This window comes from Prunus avium, chromosome 1, assembly GCF_965620075.1.
Source record: "Prunus avium chromosome 1, drPruAviu1.hap1.1, whole genome shotgun sequence".
Classification (NCBI taxonomy): domain Eukaryota; kingdom Viridiplantae; phylum Streptophyta; class Magnoliopsida; order Rosales; family Rosaceae; genus Prunus; species Prunus avium.
This window is the reverse complement of record NC_142284.1, coordinates 60,753,211-60,769,935: the sequence shown is the minus strand read 5'-3', so window position 1 is coordinate 60,769,935 and position 16,725 is coordinate 60,753,211. Positions and strand designations below refer to the sequence as shown.

General features: G+C 34.9%; 1 protein-coding gene across 1 annotated transcript; it reads right to left on the bottom strand.

Moving 5' to 3' along the window:
- Window positions 1–447: 447 nt before the first annotated feature.
- LOC110764855 (chromosome-partitioning protein, putative (DUF639)) lies at window positions 448–13,144 on the bottom strand. Its single transcript, XM_021967894.2, has 11 exons — window positions 12,735–13,144; window positions 10,465–10,693; window positions 9,844–9,991; window positions 8,993–9,091; window positions 7,135–7,292; window positions 6,122–6,287; window positions 5,625–5,761; window positions 4,310–4,997; window positions 3,079–3,191; window positions 1,495–1,750; window positions 448–937 (listed from the first exon to the last, which is right to left on the bottom strand). The coding sequence occupies exons 1-11, from the start codon at window positions 12,922–12,924 to the stop codon at window positions 641–643; spliced, it is 2,481 nt and encodes an 826-aa protein (XP_021823586.1). The 5' UTR covers window positions 12,925–13,144; the 3' UTR covers window positions 448–640.
- Window positions 13,145–16,725: the final 3,581 nt, after the last annotated feature.

Genomic DNA, 16,725 nt, shown 5'->3' with positions numbered 1-16,725 from the left:
CAAGCATTATCTACCCCAAAAAAAAAGGGTTTCCAATTTAAATGGCAAAACTATGCAAATTGCTTGTGATTTTAGTGGAACCATTCAATTGTATGGAAAACACAGATTCAGTCGTGCTGTCAGGGTGCAAAGGTACACACATGTTGCTACATAGGTCGCTCTTTCTCCACCCATGAACGTATTCGTACATGCGCATATGCATGTATGCATGAGAAGGCAAATGCATGATGCACCTCTCTAAACATAACCACATTGCAACTTACCAAACTGGAAACGGAAACAGTGCAAAACAAAATACCTTATAGAGGTTTCACCTGGATGAGATCCAAACAAGCTAGAATCTGACAGTTCTCTTAACCTGTATGTCCAGCAAACAACCTAAATCCTTCCCAGTGCATTTCAATGCACTGTCTCTCTTGTTTCTTTCTTGAATAGGTTTTGGATTGATTTAGTCAGAGCTATTAAGTAATCATATCAAACAATCCAGTTGAATGAAGAAGGATTACATTGACACTAAATGTGTTTCCAATTTCTGTACAAATAATGGAATCAGAACATTTTGGTCATGTTTTCTTTCTCCGTAACTGAGGTATTACTAAATTTCAACCTATGAAACTGCCACATATATGCCAATAAGAATCTATACAGAACTGCTGCTGCTATGACTTCTTTCTGACTTTGATGCATCCTTGTTTTCCTTTCTAACAGGTTCTGGTATGGGCTCATCACTTCCAAAAGGTAATACAACTACAGGGGCAGCAGGCACTGTGTCCCAGCGCTCCTTCAAGAAATTCATAAACCTTGTAACCATTTCCCTCCTGAACTCAAGCTCCCGTGTGAACAGATCGAAGATAAGAAAGGCAAGAACATATTTGAATGGGAATATGAGGAGAATCGTTGCAGAAGATAACAACACCAGTGCAACCTCAGTGGTTATCTGATAAATGTTTAAATCAATATGATTGTTACTGATAAGCCTGAAGTAAAACTGAAAACTGAACTAATTTCATTCTTTTATGTCCCAAACACAATTTATACATGCATCAGTCTGACTCTGTGCAGGAGGGGTTGAGAAAACCTCACTTCTAATCTGTTTTCTTCAACTTCGATCACATTTATTGACATGGCTGATTATTTAGGCTGTAAAATCATCATTTACACTAGACTTGAGGTTTCTAGTCTTGGATTGGTTACTCGCTTCGAGTTTAGGTTCTAAGTATCAAGCACAAAATTTGAAACTTAAAACCTAAAGTCGAAGCTCTTAACGACCCTATACCCTAAATACTGTGTCAATAAATGGGACCGAATTCAAAGAAAATTGAGTAGAAGACAGGAAATCCTGCACGGAGAACTTCTGATATGTTTGTATATATGTTGGGCGATAATATGCTTTGTTGAAAGGTCACACTAAACAACATCAAAGCAGCGGAGAGAGATTTAAGGAAACTGGTTACGAGTTTCATAATTGCACGAATTTAAATAATCAATACATACCTGAGGCTGGCCAGAAAGGATAATTGTATGTATTTTCAGAAGAGTGACATTCAGATTCTGTAAATAACTTTCCACATCACGCATGCCGTCTTTTACGGCTATAATTTTTTCAATGGTATTTGAAGGAGGCTGATCACGGATAGTAACTTTTCCAAATGATCGTCCAAGGCGGCCTTGCTCCTTTAGCCCCTTCAGTGTCAGCATTACAGCTGCCAAAATCATCAATGCTATTGGGAATGCATATGAGAGTAAATTCCTGGCAAAGCATCTCAAGAAATTAGCTCAAAGTAAAATCAGAGTGTAGAAATTCAGAGGTACCACTTAGAATGCATACAAAACAAGTTGATTTGAGTACTCTAATAGTCGGTTAGGGTGAAGGAAGAAAGATAAGAGGTAGACTTTAAAAATAGGTTTAGGGTTTTATCAAAGACTGCCCCTTCACCCATACAATGAATTTATATGATAAGAGATACTACACGATACCAAGTCAAAATTAGGGTATCAAACTCAAAACTAATTGGCAATAGATGAAGGGGTTCAAAACTTATATCTGAGAGGCAAGCTTTAGAATGAGTTCTGTGGAATTTTCCAAACTCGAGACGTCTCCTGAAGTGTGGCCACACTAAGCACAACACATGGATCAATTATATTTGGTGACATGGAGCAAGTGTAGCTAAATTGGGCAACACATTAAAGAATTGCCCAGCTCAAAAGAGAGAGAAAGCTCTTAGATAGAGAAGACTTCCCTATATATTTTACAAGAAAGCTCTTAGCAAGAAACTCCACACAATATAGTAATATAAATTGTAATAACCATTACCCAAAAACATGCATAGTTGCATAAAGAAAAGGAAAGGGAGACAAAAACATTGCCTTCAAATTTCCTAGGATGAGGAATATATGAACAAATTGGTAGTGATCACCACGCCTCTAGAAACAGGTTCAGTTCTCAAACATATTTAGAAATAAGCAATTGATCAGTTACATCAGTTGTCAGAGGGGAGATATGAACTTGGGCCCCATTTAGAAGAAAACACTTAAAAAGTTCAAACTGCAATCAAAACCAAATGAAAAGCTCTGAATATGCAAGACCCAAGGATATATTTAAGGAAAATTTTACAAAACCATAGTCATCAGACATCCCTTTGCCAAAGGTCATGTAAAGAATATATATCAGTCTCTTTTAAAAGCAAGAAAACCATATCCATTTCTCAACTTTTTAGGGGAAACATATACCGTAACTGAAGGAATTAGAACTTCCAACCAAAAACCAATTGGCAAAGAAATTATATATTGCAATGCAAGACTTCACAATCCTGATGTGGGATATACTCTCAAGTTCTCAACACACCCCTAACGTGTGGCATGAGTTGAGCCATACACTTAGACAACTTATATTGGGTATGTGGGAACACGTGTGTCTGATGGGCCTAAACGTGGATTGCATGCTCTGATAGAGCATCTAACACAAAGCCCATTGGTAATGAGTTGAAAGGCCTAGGACATTATATATTACAACACAAGGATTTACATTCCCAGAGAGGGATCTCTTCTCAACAATAACTCTTCCAGAATTGGACCTACCTGAAAATGACTGTATACGCAAATGCAAGAAAAGAAACAGTCAAGTGCGGCACCTCCCAGCACCTAAGTTTTTCAAAATTTGTTGCAGTTATTGTCAGAGGAAGCAGAAGTTCCTGCACAAAAGAAAAGGCAGCACCAACATTGTTTATTTAATTGTTCACTATGCTTCAAACATAAGAATAAGAAACCAAAGGAAATGTCAAGTGAAAGCAAAGCCATTGAACATAAAATATGTTACAGCTTCACAATGTCAAATATCTAATCATGAAGTGAACATAGTTTCCAGCATATTGTTTCCTGTAACTAATGAAACCATGTTAATGAGTTACAATGCAACAATCTTTTGTGAGAGAGGACGCCCTCAAAACAATTAGTTGAACAAAATCACATTATAATTCAAACTGTGACATATATTGATGAGATAATTGGTAAACATGGTAGTCTTTGAGTAACAACAAAAGTTCTGTATTCATGTAAGTACATGGGAGAGATATATGTCACAAATGCTTATTATTTTGGGTTTCATTTATGAACCCAATTCTTGGAGTTCAATTAATATTGTATACTGGAGTTAATGTCAAGTTAGTCGTTTATCGTACTGAGTTAATAGTTTGACTGAAAATGATATTGAATAATATGAGCTCAAAAATGGAAAACTCCAGTTTTCCAAACAAAAAATGGAAAATGAAAGGCACGTTAACTGCGCTCATGAATATTCTCAGATATATTCATCTTCTAATTAATCCCATCAAGGTCCTTACAATCAAGCTTATCTGATAGAGAGAATTACTACTCATTAATCCAAAAAAATGCAGCGAACGGCTAATTCAAGTGGAAACAAATAACTAGCACTAAGAGCTTTCATATCAACTTTAGTAATTGTGAATGAGGAGAACACTACTTCAATTCGTATTTGGTTACTCAAAGAAGATAAATCAGTTTACAATGGGTGAGAAAAATGTTTGGAACAAACTAGAAGATATTCAAAAGACAAGATCATTGCAAATTATATAAAAACTACAGTGACTACATTGAAACACCAGCACAAAAACAAAATACTAAGGCGAAAAAGCGAACCCCGAAAGACTTCAGAACAAGAGGAGTCTGACGATTCAAATGCAAAACAAAACTGCTTCAAGCAAGATGTCCAAACAAAATGATGTTCATTATGCAGTGAATAAAGTAATGGCAAGTAAAGGGTGCAGCCATGGAGATGAATTTAAGAACCAACCTTGAATAGATCTATGTTACTGGGTATTCCCTTAAGGGTTGCAGCATCAATTGTGGCTTGAGTGGTTTCAGCTGCCTGCCATTTTTGTTTGCATGTTCTTGTTGCCCTTTCTACAAGAGCCGCATCAGCAACGACAAGATTTTTACTTAATACTAGCCCCTGTCTTGTTGAAGTACTCTTCCAAAAGCTAGCAGAAGCACTTGAAGCCCAGCATGGAGATCTCTTCCACTTTTGCAAGTAAACACTGCCATCTATATCAAACACATGATTACTGCTCTCAATCATTTCATTAGATGCCCTTGCTCCTTGAGTTGGTGGGTTGTCCACCTCTAGAAACTTTGATATAAGTGGCCCACCCCAATAGTTCACTGCTAGAGTCTGAGAAACAATATCACCATAGGGTGCATACTGTAAATATGTAAACTGAACGAGTTTGGTGGGATCATCTAGTAACTTCCTCATAAATTGAAGAGCCTGTAGTCTAGCTATACTATTAATGGCACTGGTCATAGCTCTTTCCTTCCCTTTGTGAGCACCATAAACATGAAATATTGATTCATCAACTTCCTCCGGTCCATAGTCACGGATAAACTTGTGTAGAGCAATAATTTCACTAATAAAAGCATGCCACACATCTCGCCTCATTTCTCCACCCAAGTCAACAAACTCAAGCACCCATGCTTCTGATCTGTATTTAAATATTTAGCAAATAAAGAGATAGTTTTTTAAGAATACATTGGCTGAACAAAAAAGCATTTGTGGAGAAATTACAATGGGCTTTTTCTGTAATTGCTTACACAATTACATAAAGTATGAAGGATCTAACAGGAATTCAAACCTTAAAAGATTCAGAAGGAACCATATCAAATAGTTTATTTAGTAGATGACTTTTACGATGTCTGGTAATGAAACTAGACTTTTTTAGATCATTCAGTATACATTTCTTTTCCTTCTAACAATAGCATGGTCTCACATTCCAACATAAAGTAGTTAATTTCTTGTGAGAACCAATGTGTATTTTCATTTTTATGTCGTTTATAGTTTAACTAATTTTGTTTATAAGCTTTAAAATATAAGTATATATTCAAATTTTTTTTGCCACATGTATACTTTCAATTAATTTTCAACTGAACGTTTAACTTTCTCATATCATTATTCCAAAGAACGAATATTTATAAACAAAAGCATTCAGAAATGTTTTCATATTTTATACAAAACTGTTGACAAGATAGCTAAATGTAACTATAGGTAATTACGCACTTTGTAGAATAGAAAAACAAGAATGCTGAGTCTCACTCTAAAGAAGCTTACTCACTCGGGACCATATGATATAGAGACCGCAGAGTCGAATAGATCAGAACCAAAAGGTCCAACTTTTGCTTTCTCAACCCGTAATCCATGTTTAGTAAGATCCAATCTTATAGAATCCTTTCGCCCAGATATGCCAACTGCCTGCAACACAGGTGTGCGAAGACCTGTTGATATTTCTGTATCTTAAAAAATCTATGGCTTTGGAAGTTTTTATTTTCTGTAAATCAAAACTAACAATGAGAACTCAATACATAGTTTCAAACATGAAGCGTAGAAATTTTATTCCAAGTGTGTGCCATAGTGCTTGTTCCTAGAAAGCCCTTGCATAATTTACAATAGCTGTTTACAGTGATGAATGTTGATTGATTATAGAGTTTATATTTATCAATAACTTAATGGACTTAAATGGAAATGGACATAAAGTAGTCCCTCAATTTCCAATTCAAGAATTTCAGATTAATTGGAAATATAGAATATGGAACTCATAGAAAGATTAATTACCTCAAAATAAATTGCTTTATCAGTTAAAGTAACTTTTCCCGGCCATGCCATATTGTTCTCCCATTTTAGGACAGGCCGCTTCCTGCTAGATCCAATGCATAAGATTCTCTCCTCAGAAAGGTCGGGACTTTGTCGAGTCTGATATGATTTTCTACCTTCATGAACCCTACATAAATAAAACTAGTTCAAGGTGAGCTTCCTAGAACCTATCGAGGAGAATTACTCTACATATTTAACAGGAATGCACATAAACATATTATGAAAATGTAATACATGAGACATCCCTACACATGAATGGAAGTTAAAAATATAAAAAAGAAAAATTAGGAAATTAGGAAATTCATGAACAAATTTGTCTTGATTGAGCCATACCTGTGGCCATGGCCAAGAACACCAATTGTATTTCTGATTCCCTTGACCAAACAATTAGGCCACTCCCTAGGGCTTCTAGATTATGACTAAGAAGAGTACTAGGGAATCTTCCCCACTGACAGGGCTAGAGTGATTGGAGGACACAAATTCTCATGGCAAACTAGGTTGTTCATTATATACATTGTTAGTGATGGGAGGCCACAATCATGGATTCATGAGCTAGAACCTATTCTAAAGTCCAAGTTACAAATCGTTAAAGGAACCTACAACTACGAATCAGTAAAGAATCAACAACTTTCAACTCTTTCTATCGATTTCATTAAAGGCATAGAAGAAAATTGATTCCAAAATCCTAATTGAGCTAATTCATAGAAGCCAGGTGCTTTTGTTAAAGATCTGTTCTAATGAGAGAAAAGAGACCTCTATGTTCTTTCAGCCGACTATTATAGATTCAGGAAAAAACCAAAAGTCATTTTATAAATTAACTGAAAGATTTTACAATGGTTATACACATAAACTTATATTTATCTGGAGTTAAAGATCATGAATACGAAATGGTATCAATTGCTTAAGTTGTCATAGTTATCAGAAGACTTAATTTAAATAAATAAGGTTAGTAAAAAACAAAAAATGAAACTTACTTGATAAGTTCATCAACATAAGTCAACCACAAGCTCAAAGAGATGCCCTGTTCATCACCAGCTAGAGCCTTAAATAGATTATGTGCTGTCGACCTATCAGCCACACCAGAAATAGCAGGAGCCACACGAACAAAAGCCTCTTCTCTCACAAACTTGCTCTGTAGTGCAGAAAGAAATAAATCACCACTTTCAAAAATGCAATCTAAGAAAATAGAAAGGAAAAAAAATTGTTCAACAAAAAGTCATTATGTCTACATGCGATAGCGGAACAAGAAATCTGTCCTTGGAGGGGCCAAACAAAAGTCATTAGGTTCCTTATCACACCTATCACCAATACATCCTACTTTCCTGAGTATAACTCAAGACCCACTAAATCCTTCATATTGTTACTCAAGACGTGGAAACAGTAAGAGGTAGTTATAAAAATTTGTAATGTTATGGCTATTTCACAACATGCAGTATGTACCTTCTCTAAATGATTAAAGAGAGAAATAGATTGCAAGTATTCATGGTCCTCTGCAAACTGTTAGATTGAGTGAGCCTTGTAACATAAGTTTGATGAGTTTTAGTTCAATTGGAGCAGAACTTTTTGGTATGTACCATTTGAAAATACATCTAGCAAAGGCAAAAGACAAACATGGAACTGAGCATCAGTTCCACAGAAACCACCTATATATGAAAAGAAGGGGCAGAGGGAAGGTGGTCCCTAGAATCATGATTTCAAAACAATTGTGAGGCCCAAGAGAACACCGTTTAGTCTTTTTAGCCAAAGTGCTAACCATCTGTAGACTGCATGACTTGGTCCATGCCTACATACCATAGTTACTGAACGTCACATAGGACCAAAAATTATGACTCACCTTAAGAGTTGAGATTAAGATATATCAAAAGACGAAAGAAAAAGAAATTGACTGAATTGTTATACAAGACTGATTACCATGCTCATAAAGGCTGGGACAAAATAGACCTTAAAAGGCTTGCATAAATTTCTCAACAGAAGGGAATCTTGTTGTTATGAAGAACAATGTGTAGTACAACCAAAGGAATTACAGTAAGAATTTTAAGGATAAAATAGATCATAAGGGACAGCTGTCAGTGTTATAGAGTTTGTATAGCAAGATGGAAATCAGAGAGAGAGAGAGAGAGAGAGAGATAAACAAAAATATGAAGCCGTCACAAAGAAACCTCGGCATTTAAAGCCCACCTAGAAGAAATTTAATGGACCTCATCATTGAAGTCTTCAACAGAAAATATCATCAGTTCCATTGTCTTTCTACGGTTTTGCTTATATAGAAGCAAGATGTAAAACAGTCGGGAAATACTAAAAACCTAATTATAACAGGGAAGACATGTAACATTGCCAGCAACATAATTAAACCCAGAAAGGAATACAGTAAGAAAAGAGTGATAATTGTAAATGTCTAGCTTCTAATATAGAACAAGAGATTATGGAATCACCAAAACCCCCAATGCCGTACTATGCAGTGTTCTTATATATGAGATGAGGTAGAACCATATCGGGCCCCTGGAGCACATTCATTACATGTCACATAGATTTTTGAAACTATTGCACCATCAACTTCATCAGATAAACTGCTCTCTAAGCCTCAAAGCAGGTTGATGAACTTTGAAAATGTCATATCCCTCTTGACCTATCCTAACTATCTCATAGAGCATGATATCATTCACATTTTCCATAATCTAAACAAGGAATGCTAACAAAAGACATGCAGAATTTTCTCCATACAGAAATTGGCCCAAGCCCATTATTGCCCCCTAACTCCTGACAGTAATACAAAACTCACTACGTTCCAAAGGTTGGTTTAAAAAATTTAAATAGATGGTCTGAAGAATGAACCTGAAAGGAAGCTTTCTCTGAACCATTATCAAGATCTTCTCGATATGGATTCTCCCAAGCAAGCATTGTTATAAATATCAGTCTTTGGAACGCAGGTTCCTGTGGATGCACCAACATTGGCCAGAAACAAGAACCAAATTACAAGTTAAGCTAGATACTAATCTCAGAACTGAAATTTTACTGAAGAGAAAAAGAAATTTTTTTGGCTCAACTCAAAATCACCGAACTGAAAAAGTTCAGAAGCACTAAGGACAACATCAGGTTTTAGGTTCAAGACAGAAACAAAAAATAAAAACAAATACACAGATGTTTACTATTAGCACATTTCTTACAACCATAGACCAAAGATTTGGGCAACATGGTACTCAATAGATAACTATCAGGAAATACTCTACACACAGAAAAATCCAGTTTACACATAACTATAGTACATTCCACGAATTTTGCTTACAGGAAGAAATATGTTCATGGACTGCTTAGACTGCAGGAGTGTTGCCTACAGATTTGCTAAAAAGTTGAAACAAGGGGACAAAAAATAAAACAAAGGAAAGCAAGTACGATGCACATAGATAATATTAGTCAAGACCACACTATTTCATAACAAAAATAGTAATTTTTTGAAAAGGTTAGAGAATCATAAGCAACTCTTCTGAGCAGGAACCCACTAACAAAGAACACAAATCATCCCGTTCACCCTCTACAGACTGAAAAGTGTCTAAGTTTGCTGCAATATAGGAAAATCCACATCTCATATGGATATTCAAGAAAGCCCCTTATGGGTAAACCAATTCTTATTTAGTGCACAAATATATCATGAGATATGAGTTTCACTTGCACTAAGTACTACGCACCTTGAGGGAAGGATGAATATCAGAATTATCTCTTGACAAAAACCTAAAGCAGCAATACTCAACCAAATTGCGGGCATCATTATATGTAGACTCAGAAACCAGTGCTTTAAATATTCTCTGCATTTTCTGCCCGGTCAATCCATTCATCCTGCAGAGCTTAACTTCAAAGAGTCAAATGATAATTCTTATGTCAGTTTGATAAGGATATAAAACCAAGGAAGCTCTTGCATGGTAATGAAAATTCCAAACAAATGGAATGTTATCCAGCTGCGCGTTAAAAGCCTACCTCATTCAGGGCAATATGTGAATAAACCCTATTAGAGTAAATCGAGGCAGGAAAATTGAAAGTACAACTGTGGCTGGCACATATACAAAGTAGAGACCAGTTTAATGAAGTTTTATGGCTTGATGATGCATTGCAATAGGATATTTCTTGTTCCTTTTTAATTATCTATTCCTTTTCTTGAATAAAAAAATTTCATATTGTAGACAGAAAAAGTTAGTGGTAATATCAAAATAGTTCATCTCAAAGGATAAAATTCATATTGCAACAAGTCACACGGGACAAGAGACAGATGCATAACTCTAAGCCGAAATAACTTAACTGACAAATGAACTCACCTGCTAAATTGCTCTATAGATACAATAGCAGCTAAAGAGAGAACTCCATTTGGTGTTCTGTTATTAATAGTCTGTTCAGCCATAAATATGTCCTCCATATCCTGCGTCTCGAAAGCATCTCTGGTGACAGGCTTTCTAGTCTGACCAGTTCTTACCAGTGGAGAAGTCACTTCATTTAAAAAGTTTTGCGTCTTCAGTAGCCATGAGTTCAACTTTTCTTGCACTGCATCTGTCAAAATGCAATAGTTATAGATAGCTAACACTAGAAACAATTTTAAAGAGACTATTTTTTGGCACATGTTTCATAAAATCTAGAGACTGTTATGTAAGCATTAGAAAGTAGTGAGCTTAGCCAACAAAGAAAGTAATGGTGCATCTCGTTCTTATACTTTCATTTTTCCATCTTCTGGACATGTTCTTGTTCCTTTTTCTTTTTTTGCATACCCTAACATTTTCTAAATTAGCAGATTCTGAGATGATTCGGGAGTCTTATATATTCTGTATTGTATTTTCCAAAACAGAACAATGATAATGGGTTACCACTCGCTAGAATATACTTTTTGAAACCAGAAGGTTCACAAAGCCTTTGCCTCCTGAGAGACATGCTCAATAGAGCGTCGAAAACACCAAGAACACAATTTTTTAATTCCAGTACATAAAAGGACTGGGAATGCATCAAGTTTTCTTCCAATGTCAGCAGGAAAGTGACAGGTTGACGTTAAGTACCAGCATAGGCATGCCACAGCTCCACCACAAAAATGAGGACAAATGTTGCATACTCCACTCGAAAAGGTGAGAAATCCTATGGCTAAGCTTCATGCGACATGAATCACTCTTCATAGAAAGTTAGAAATTAAGATACTGATGCAGGACAATAAGGATAAATGCGTGAAAAACGCTACTGTTCATTTAATTTGGAATTCACAGCAATTGATTATTGCAGTAAATTTTTGGTAAGGAAATAACAGAAGCAAAGTTAAAGGACAAGAAGAGAACAAGAAAATGGTACAAACTACTAGCATCACACCCGTAGGCTTCTAGGCATCACTCCTAGAGACCGAACGCATCACGCCTACACTTGGATTGCATCACAACATCCCATGGAGAAGCAAATGTGTGGGAAAACTTTAAGTTCATTCATGTCCAGAAAGAAGTGTATCTATTAACTCCCAGACATACATTGAACTAATATTAATTACCATAGGATTATGCATTTACTCAAGTTCGAACTAATGTTTTTATACAACTATGTGTTTACCCAATACATGAAACCTAAACATAAAAGACTCTTGGCCACATAAGAGCAGTGTGTCATTGACTTAACTTAACTATACCCAATTAAGCACGGTCCCTAGTTGGCCCAACATCATCCAACATATACCAAATTAAGGCTTGGAAGTTGGAGCCCTCCTTTCCACGAATATCTGGTAAGAAGGCCAAAACCTCAAATATCTGTTTCATTCCATCTTGCCAGGGCACCATTCATTCATGGAAGTTGTAATTGCAAAAATAAATAATAATAATAATAATAATAGAGCTTAGCAAACTCATATCCTCAACAACTAGCAAAAGAATGATTTGAAAAAGAGGGAACGGGAAAGGCTTCACTGAGATACTGACCAAACAAAGACAGATATTTCCAGTACGTGCCAATATAACTCTTATTTATTACTTTACTCTTCTTGTTCTAAGCTCGAGATCCTTCCGTCCCTAGATACTCAAATAAGAATGGAAATTTTTCTGTAAATCCCCATTCAAATCATCATCCTCTACATATTTTTCAAAAGATAAACATATAGAACACCAAAATTCATTCTACTTATCTGGTTGGCTTAGACTCAGAAGATTCTGAGCACACACATTGAATCCAACCTATAATTTATTGAAGATATCTAAATTCTTGTAAAAGAGACATATTTTGGAATTTGCAAGAATAGGAGAACAAAAGATTAAGATGGAGCTTCGCCACAGTGTGATGCAATCCTAACAGAAACCAGGAAAAGAATTGCCCATCATTACGAACCACAAAATATTAAGATAGCTACCCTTTGCAAGTCTAAGACTTTAGCTTGAAAATACAAACTACAAATTTGAGCATTCGAAGACACAGAAAACCCATAGTACTGGAAAGGTTGTTCCAGAAAATAAAGAGAAATGTTACTTTTTTATATGAAAAATGTATTGCAAGCAAAAACAAAGTTAAACTTCCGCTATCCCCCAAACAAAGAAAATTCTTATATGAAAAACAAATAAACCAAAAAGGCACTCACTTGCATCAATTTCGTTTAGATTCCATCTATCTCCCAAAGACTTCCCCACAATCTTGAACCGAGACTTGTTAAACTGTGAAGAATTCCTTGCACAATATCCAAACCTACGCCGATTCCCATGCCATGAAAATCCGGAAGTGGATGCAGATGGGGATGCTTTCAAGTAGGTAACTGAGATTTTCGAGAGCATTTCTTCCTTTCTTCTTTTCTGAACTGGGTCTTGGTTTTCAAGATTGGTTTGGAAAGTAGCAGAAACTTTTTCGGCCCAAAAAGGGACTTTGGTTTTTACACCTTACAGTGAGACTGTATGAGAGCAAAACTTATTTGGCAAAGTGGGGTAGAGAGAGAGAGAGAGAGAGAGAGAGAAAGTGAGGACGAGCATACCGAGCCGACTTGGTTGCTGCGTTCATGGCCTCTTAAAAGCATAAACAATAAGCTCCACGTGCAAAAGATTTTGTATGGCTGAATGTGAGTGATTGTAATAGGAGCAGATAGCTCCAAGCTTCAACTTCCAACATGGGATTGGCAATTACGTTAGGTAACTCCCAAAAACCAAACCCAATTGGTTATCTTTCTTCGTTCTTCTTGTAGATGTCTTGGTTTGTGTTAGATGAATTTTTATCGGTTATAGCTATTTAATTCATAATTTCATAAATGTCGATCTCAATAAACCCTTACAAATATAGCAAAATAATTTATTTAAATAAACTCACCCAGTATGAATTTGTGTTGAACAAGGATGACGTGTGTTAAGGTGTAGACAACCGAACTCAATACTATGAATTTGTGTTTAACAAAGACGACGTCGAATGCTCTTAAACAGATTCGTGTTCTCAATATGTATATTACATGTGCCGACGAACTTTTGTCGGAAGATATTTTAAAATAAATAATAAATATAAATTTAGTATGTTTAGGTTAATTATTTTTTTTAATTTTATTTTTAGTAATTATATATTATTTTTGCCTTATTTTAATTGTTATTTATTTAGTTAATAATTAGTATTAAATATTTTCATTAACTTCATGAATTATATTCCTGAATAAATAGTAATTCAATATTTCTATTTATAGAGTATAGTACTCTTCAAATATATTTCCACATTGCACCAACAATAAAAATATGGATTTCTCTGTAGGCTTATTTTTTTAGGTGCCCTTTGTGAAAATCCCACATCCAAAATCCGCACTCCTATAAAGGTGTTTATAAACAAAGCACTATGATGGTTTGGTAAGTGTGGTTAACATTGGAGAGTTGGGCTAATGGGCTTGGCTATAGGCTCTTGGGATATGGAGAAACTAAATTAAGACACCCAAACGAAAATAAGTAATTTATTGGGACCCTTTTTTTCTTTTAAATTTTTTTCCCTGATTTTCGTTTATCGATAAGAGTAGTTTAAGACAACCAGAGTAATTACCCGTACAAAGAATTTAGCACTTTCACATTTAATAGTGCACATGTATGTACGTATTTTTCATGTTTAATACATGTATTTTTAACAAAAATTTCAATAATGTTTGTACAATATCTGGCCAAGCATTTCCAAGCATTTCCAAGCTAATCCAAGCAAAGGGAAGGGAGTCCCACATCGACAAAACACAAGAGAAGGGGACTCTCCATTCCCTATAAAAGAAGACCATTCTCATTCAGAGGAGAGGAGAGGAAGAAAGAGGTTGGGCAGGCTACTAGGCCTCATGGGCTTACCCATGAGCCCATTTACAAGCCCACGAATCATCGGCCATCAGCCAGATCATCTGCCTTCGGCCATCAGCCTTCGGCCAGCAGCCTTCGGCATCTGCCTTCAGCCTTCGCCATCTGCCATCGGCCTTCGGTATTCTTCCTCTTCCCCTTGGGTCTAACCCTATGTACAATGTATACACACATTATTATAATGAGAACATACTTCTCTGTGGACGTAGCCCATTATTCGGGTAAACCACGTACATTTGTCTTCTGTATGCATGTCCATTTATTTACCGAATGCTCCTACATACTAAGGGTCCTCACCCTCAACATCCACCTCATCTTTAAGTTGGCCTACATATTACCTGTCTAGTTTTAGCGCCAACAAATAAGACACACAAAATTAACGTATTATACAAATAATTCTCACATATTATTGAATAAAAATAATATATATAAAAAACATTATATAGTGACCTAACTTTTAAGTTGTAAAGAGGTCCTATTTTTTTCTTTTTCTTTTTTTTTAAATAATATAGCAGCACCGGTATACACGATTTTTTCTAATTTTTTTCTTAAAAATAGTATAGCCGGGCGGCTATACTTATTTTGACACGTGGGCACCTAACCGCAAGGTTTTTTTTTACGTGTATAAATAGTATAGCCGCACGGCTATACCCGGTTTTTTAATTTTATTTTAAAAAAATAGTATAGCCGAACGGATGTACTCAGTTTTTTCTGATTTTTTTAAAAATAAGGAAAAAACCTCTCCCGACGAAATATCGTCGACAGAGGTCTATGCCGGCAAATATTTGCAGAATTAGACATCTCCCGAAAAAAGTTACCTTTGCAGACGAAATTTCATCGCAAGAGATTTTTCTTTAAAAATAAATATAAACTTAGTATGTTTAGGTTAATTAATTTTTAAAAAATTTATTTTTAGTAATTATATAATATCTTTGCCTTATTTTAATTATTATTTCTTTAGTGAATAATTAGTATTAAATATTTTAATTAACTTCATGAATTATATTACTCAGTAAATAGTAATTCAATTTTGCTATTTATAGAGTATAGTCACGCGGCTATACTCTTTAAATATATTTCCACATTACACCAACAATAAAAATATGGATTTCTCTGCAGGCTTATTTTTTGAGGTGCCCTTTGTAAAAATCTCACATCGAAAATCCACACTCTTATAAAGGTGTTTATAAACAAAACACTATTATGGTTTGGTAAGTGTGGTTAACATTGGAGAGTTGGGATAATGGGCTTGGTTGTAGGCTCGACATTGGATTTGGCGCTGATTAACAATAATTATATTTATCAAAGACTTGGGCCTTGGGGCTCTTGGGCTTTGGAGAAATTTAATTAAGACACCCAAACGAAAATAAGCATATTTTTTTTCCCATTTTTCACATATCTTTTCGATTTAAATTTGAATGAAATTAGGTTTGAAAATTGCACAAAATAATTTAAAATAATTAATTACTATTTATTGAGCAATTTATGAAATAAGTAACATATTTAAATATTCACTAAAGAAATAATAATTAAAACATAATTAATAATTAAAGTAATTCAAAAAGGATAAGATATTACTTAATTACATATATTAAATTAAAGAAGTTGGCCAACAAACAAAAGTAAAGAAACAAATTTTATATTTTAAAAATAAATAAATGAACACTTCTCTCGACGAAATGTCATCGGCATAGGTTTATGCAGGCAAAAATTTGCCGGATTAGGTTTCTTCCGACTAAAATACCTCTGCCGACGAAATTTCATCGGGAGAGGTCTTTTAAAAAAAAAATTCGTCGTCAGAGGTCTTTTAAATAAAAATGAACTTAGGATTTTTAGATTAATTAATTTTTTTAAATTTTATTGTTAGTAATTAAATAATATATTTGCCTTATTTAATTAGTAATTATATTTTAATTATTGTTTATTTAGTGAATAATTGGTATTAAAATTTTTAATTAACTTCATGAATTATATTACTTAATAAATAGTAATTCAATTTTTCTTTTTTCCTTTAATATTCACTAAGTAAAACATAAGTACTAATCAAAATAATAAAAAAAGAAAGCTACTTAAAAGGTATAGCCGCTCGGCTGGACTTTTAAAATATTCTATTTTTCGGAGTACAGCCGCGCGGCTATATTTTGAAGATATTCTTTTCAGGTGCCCTTTGTGAACACCCCACATCGAAAATCCACAATCCTATAAAGATCTTTATATGATGGTTTGGTAATGTGGTTAACATTGGAGAGTTGGGGTAATGGGCTTGGTTGTAGGCTCGAC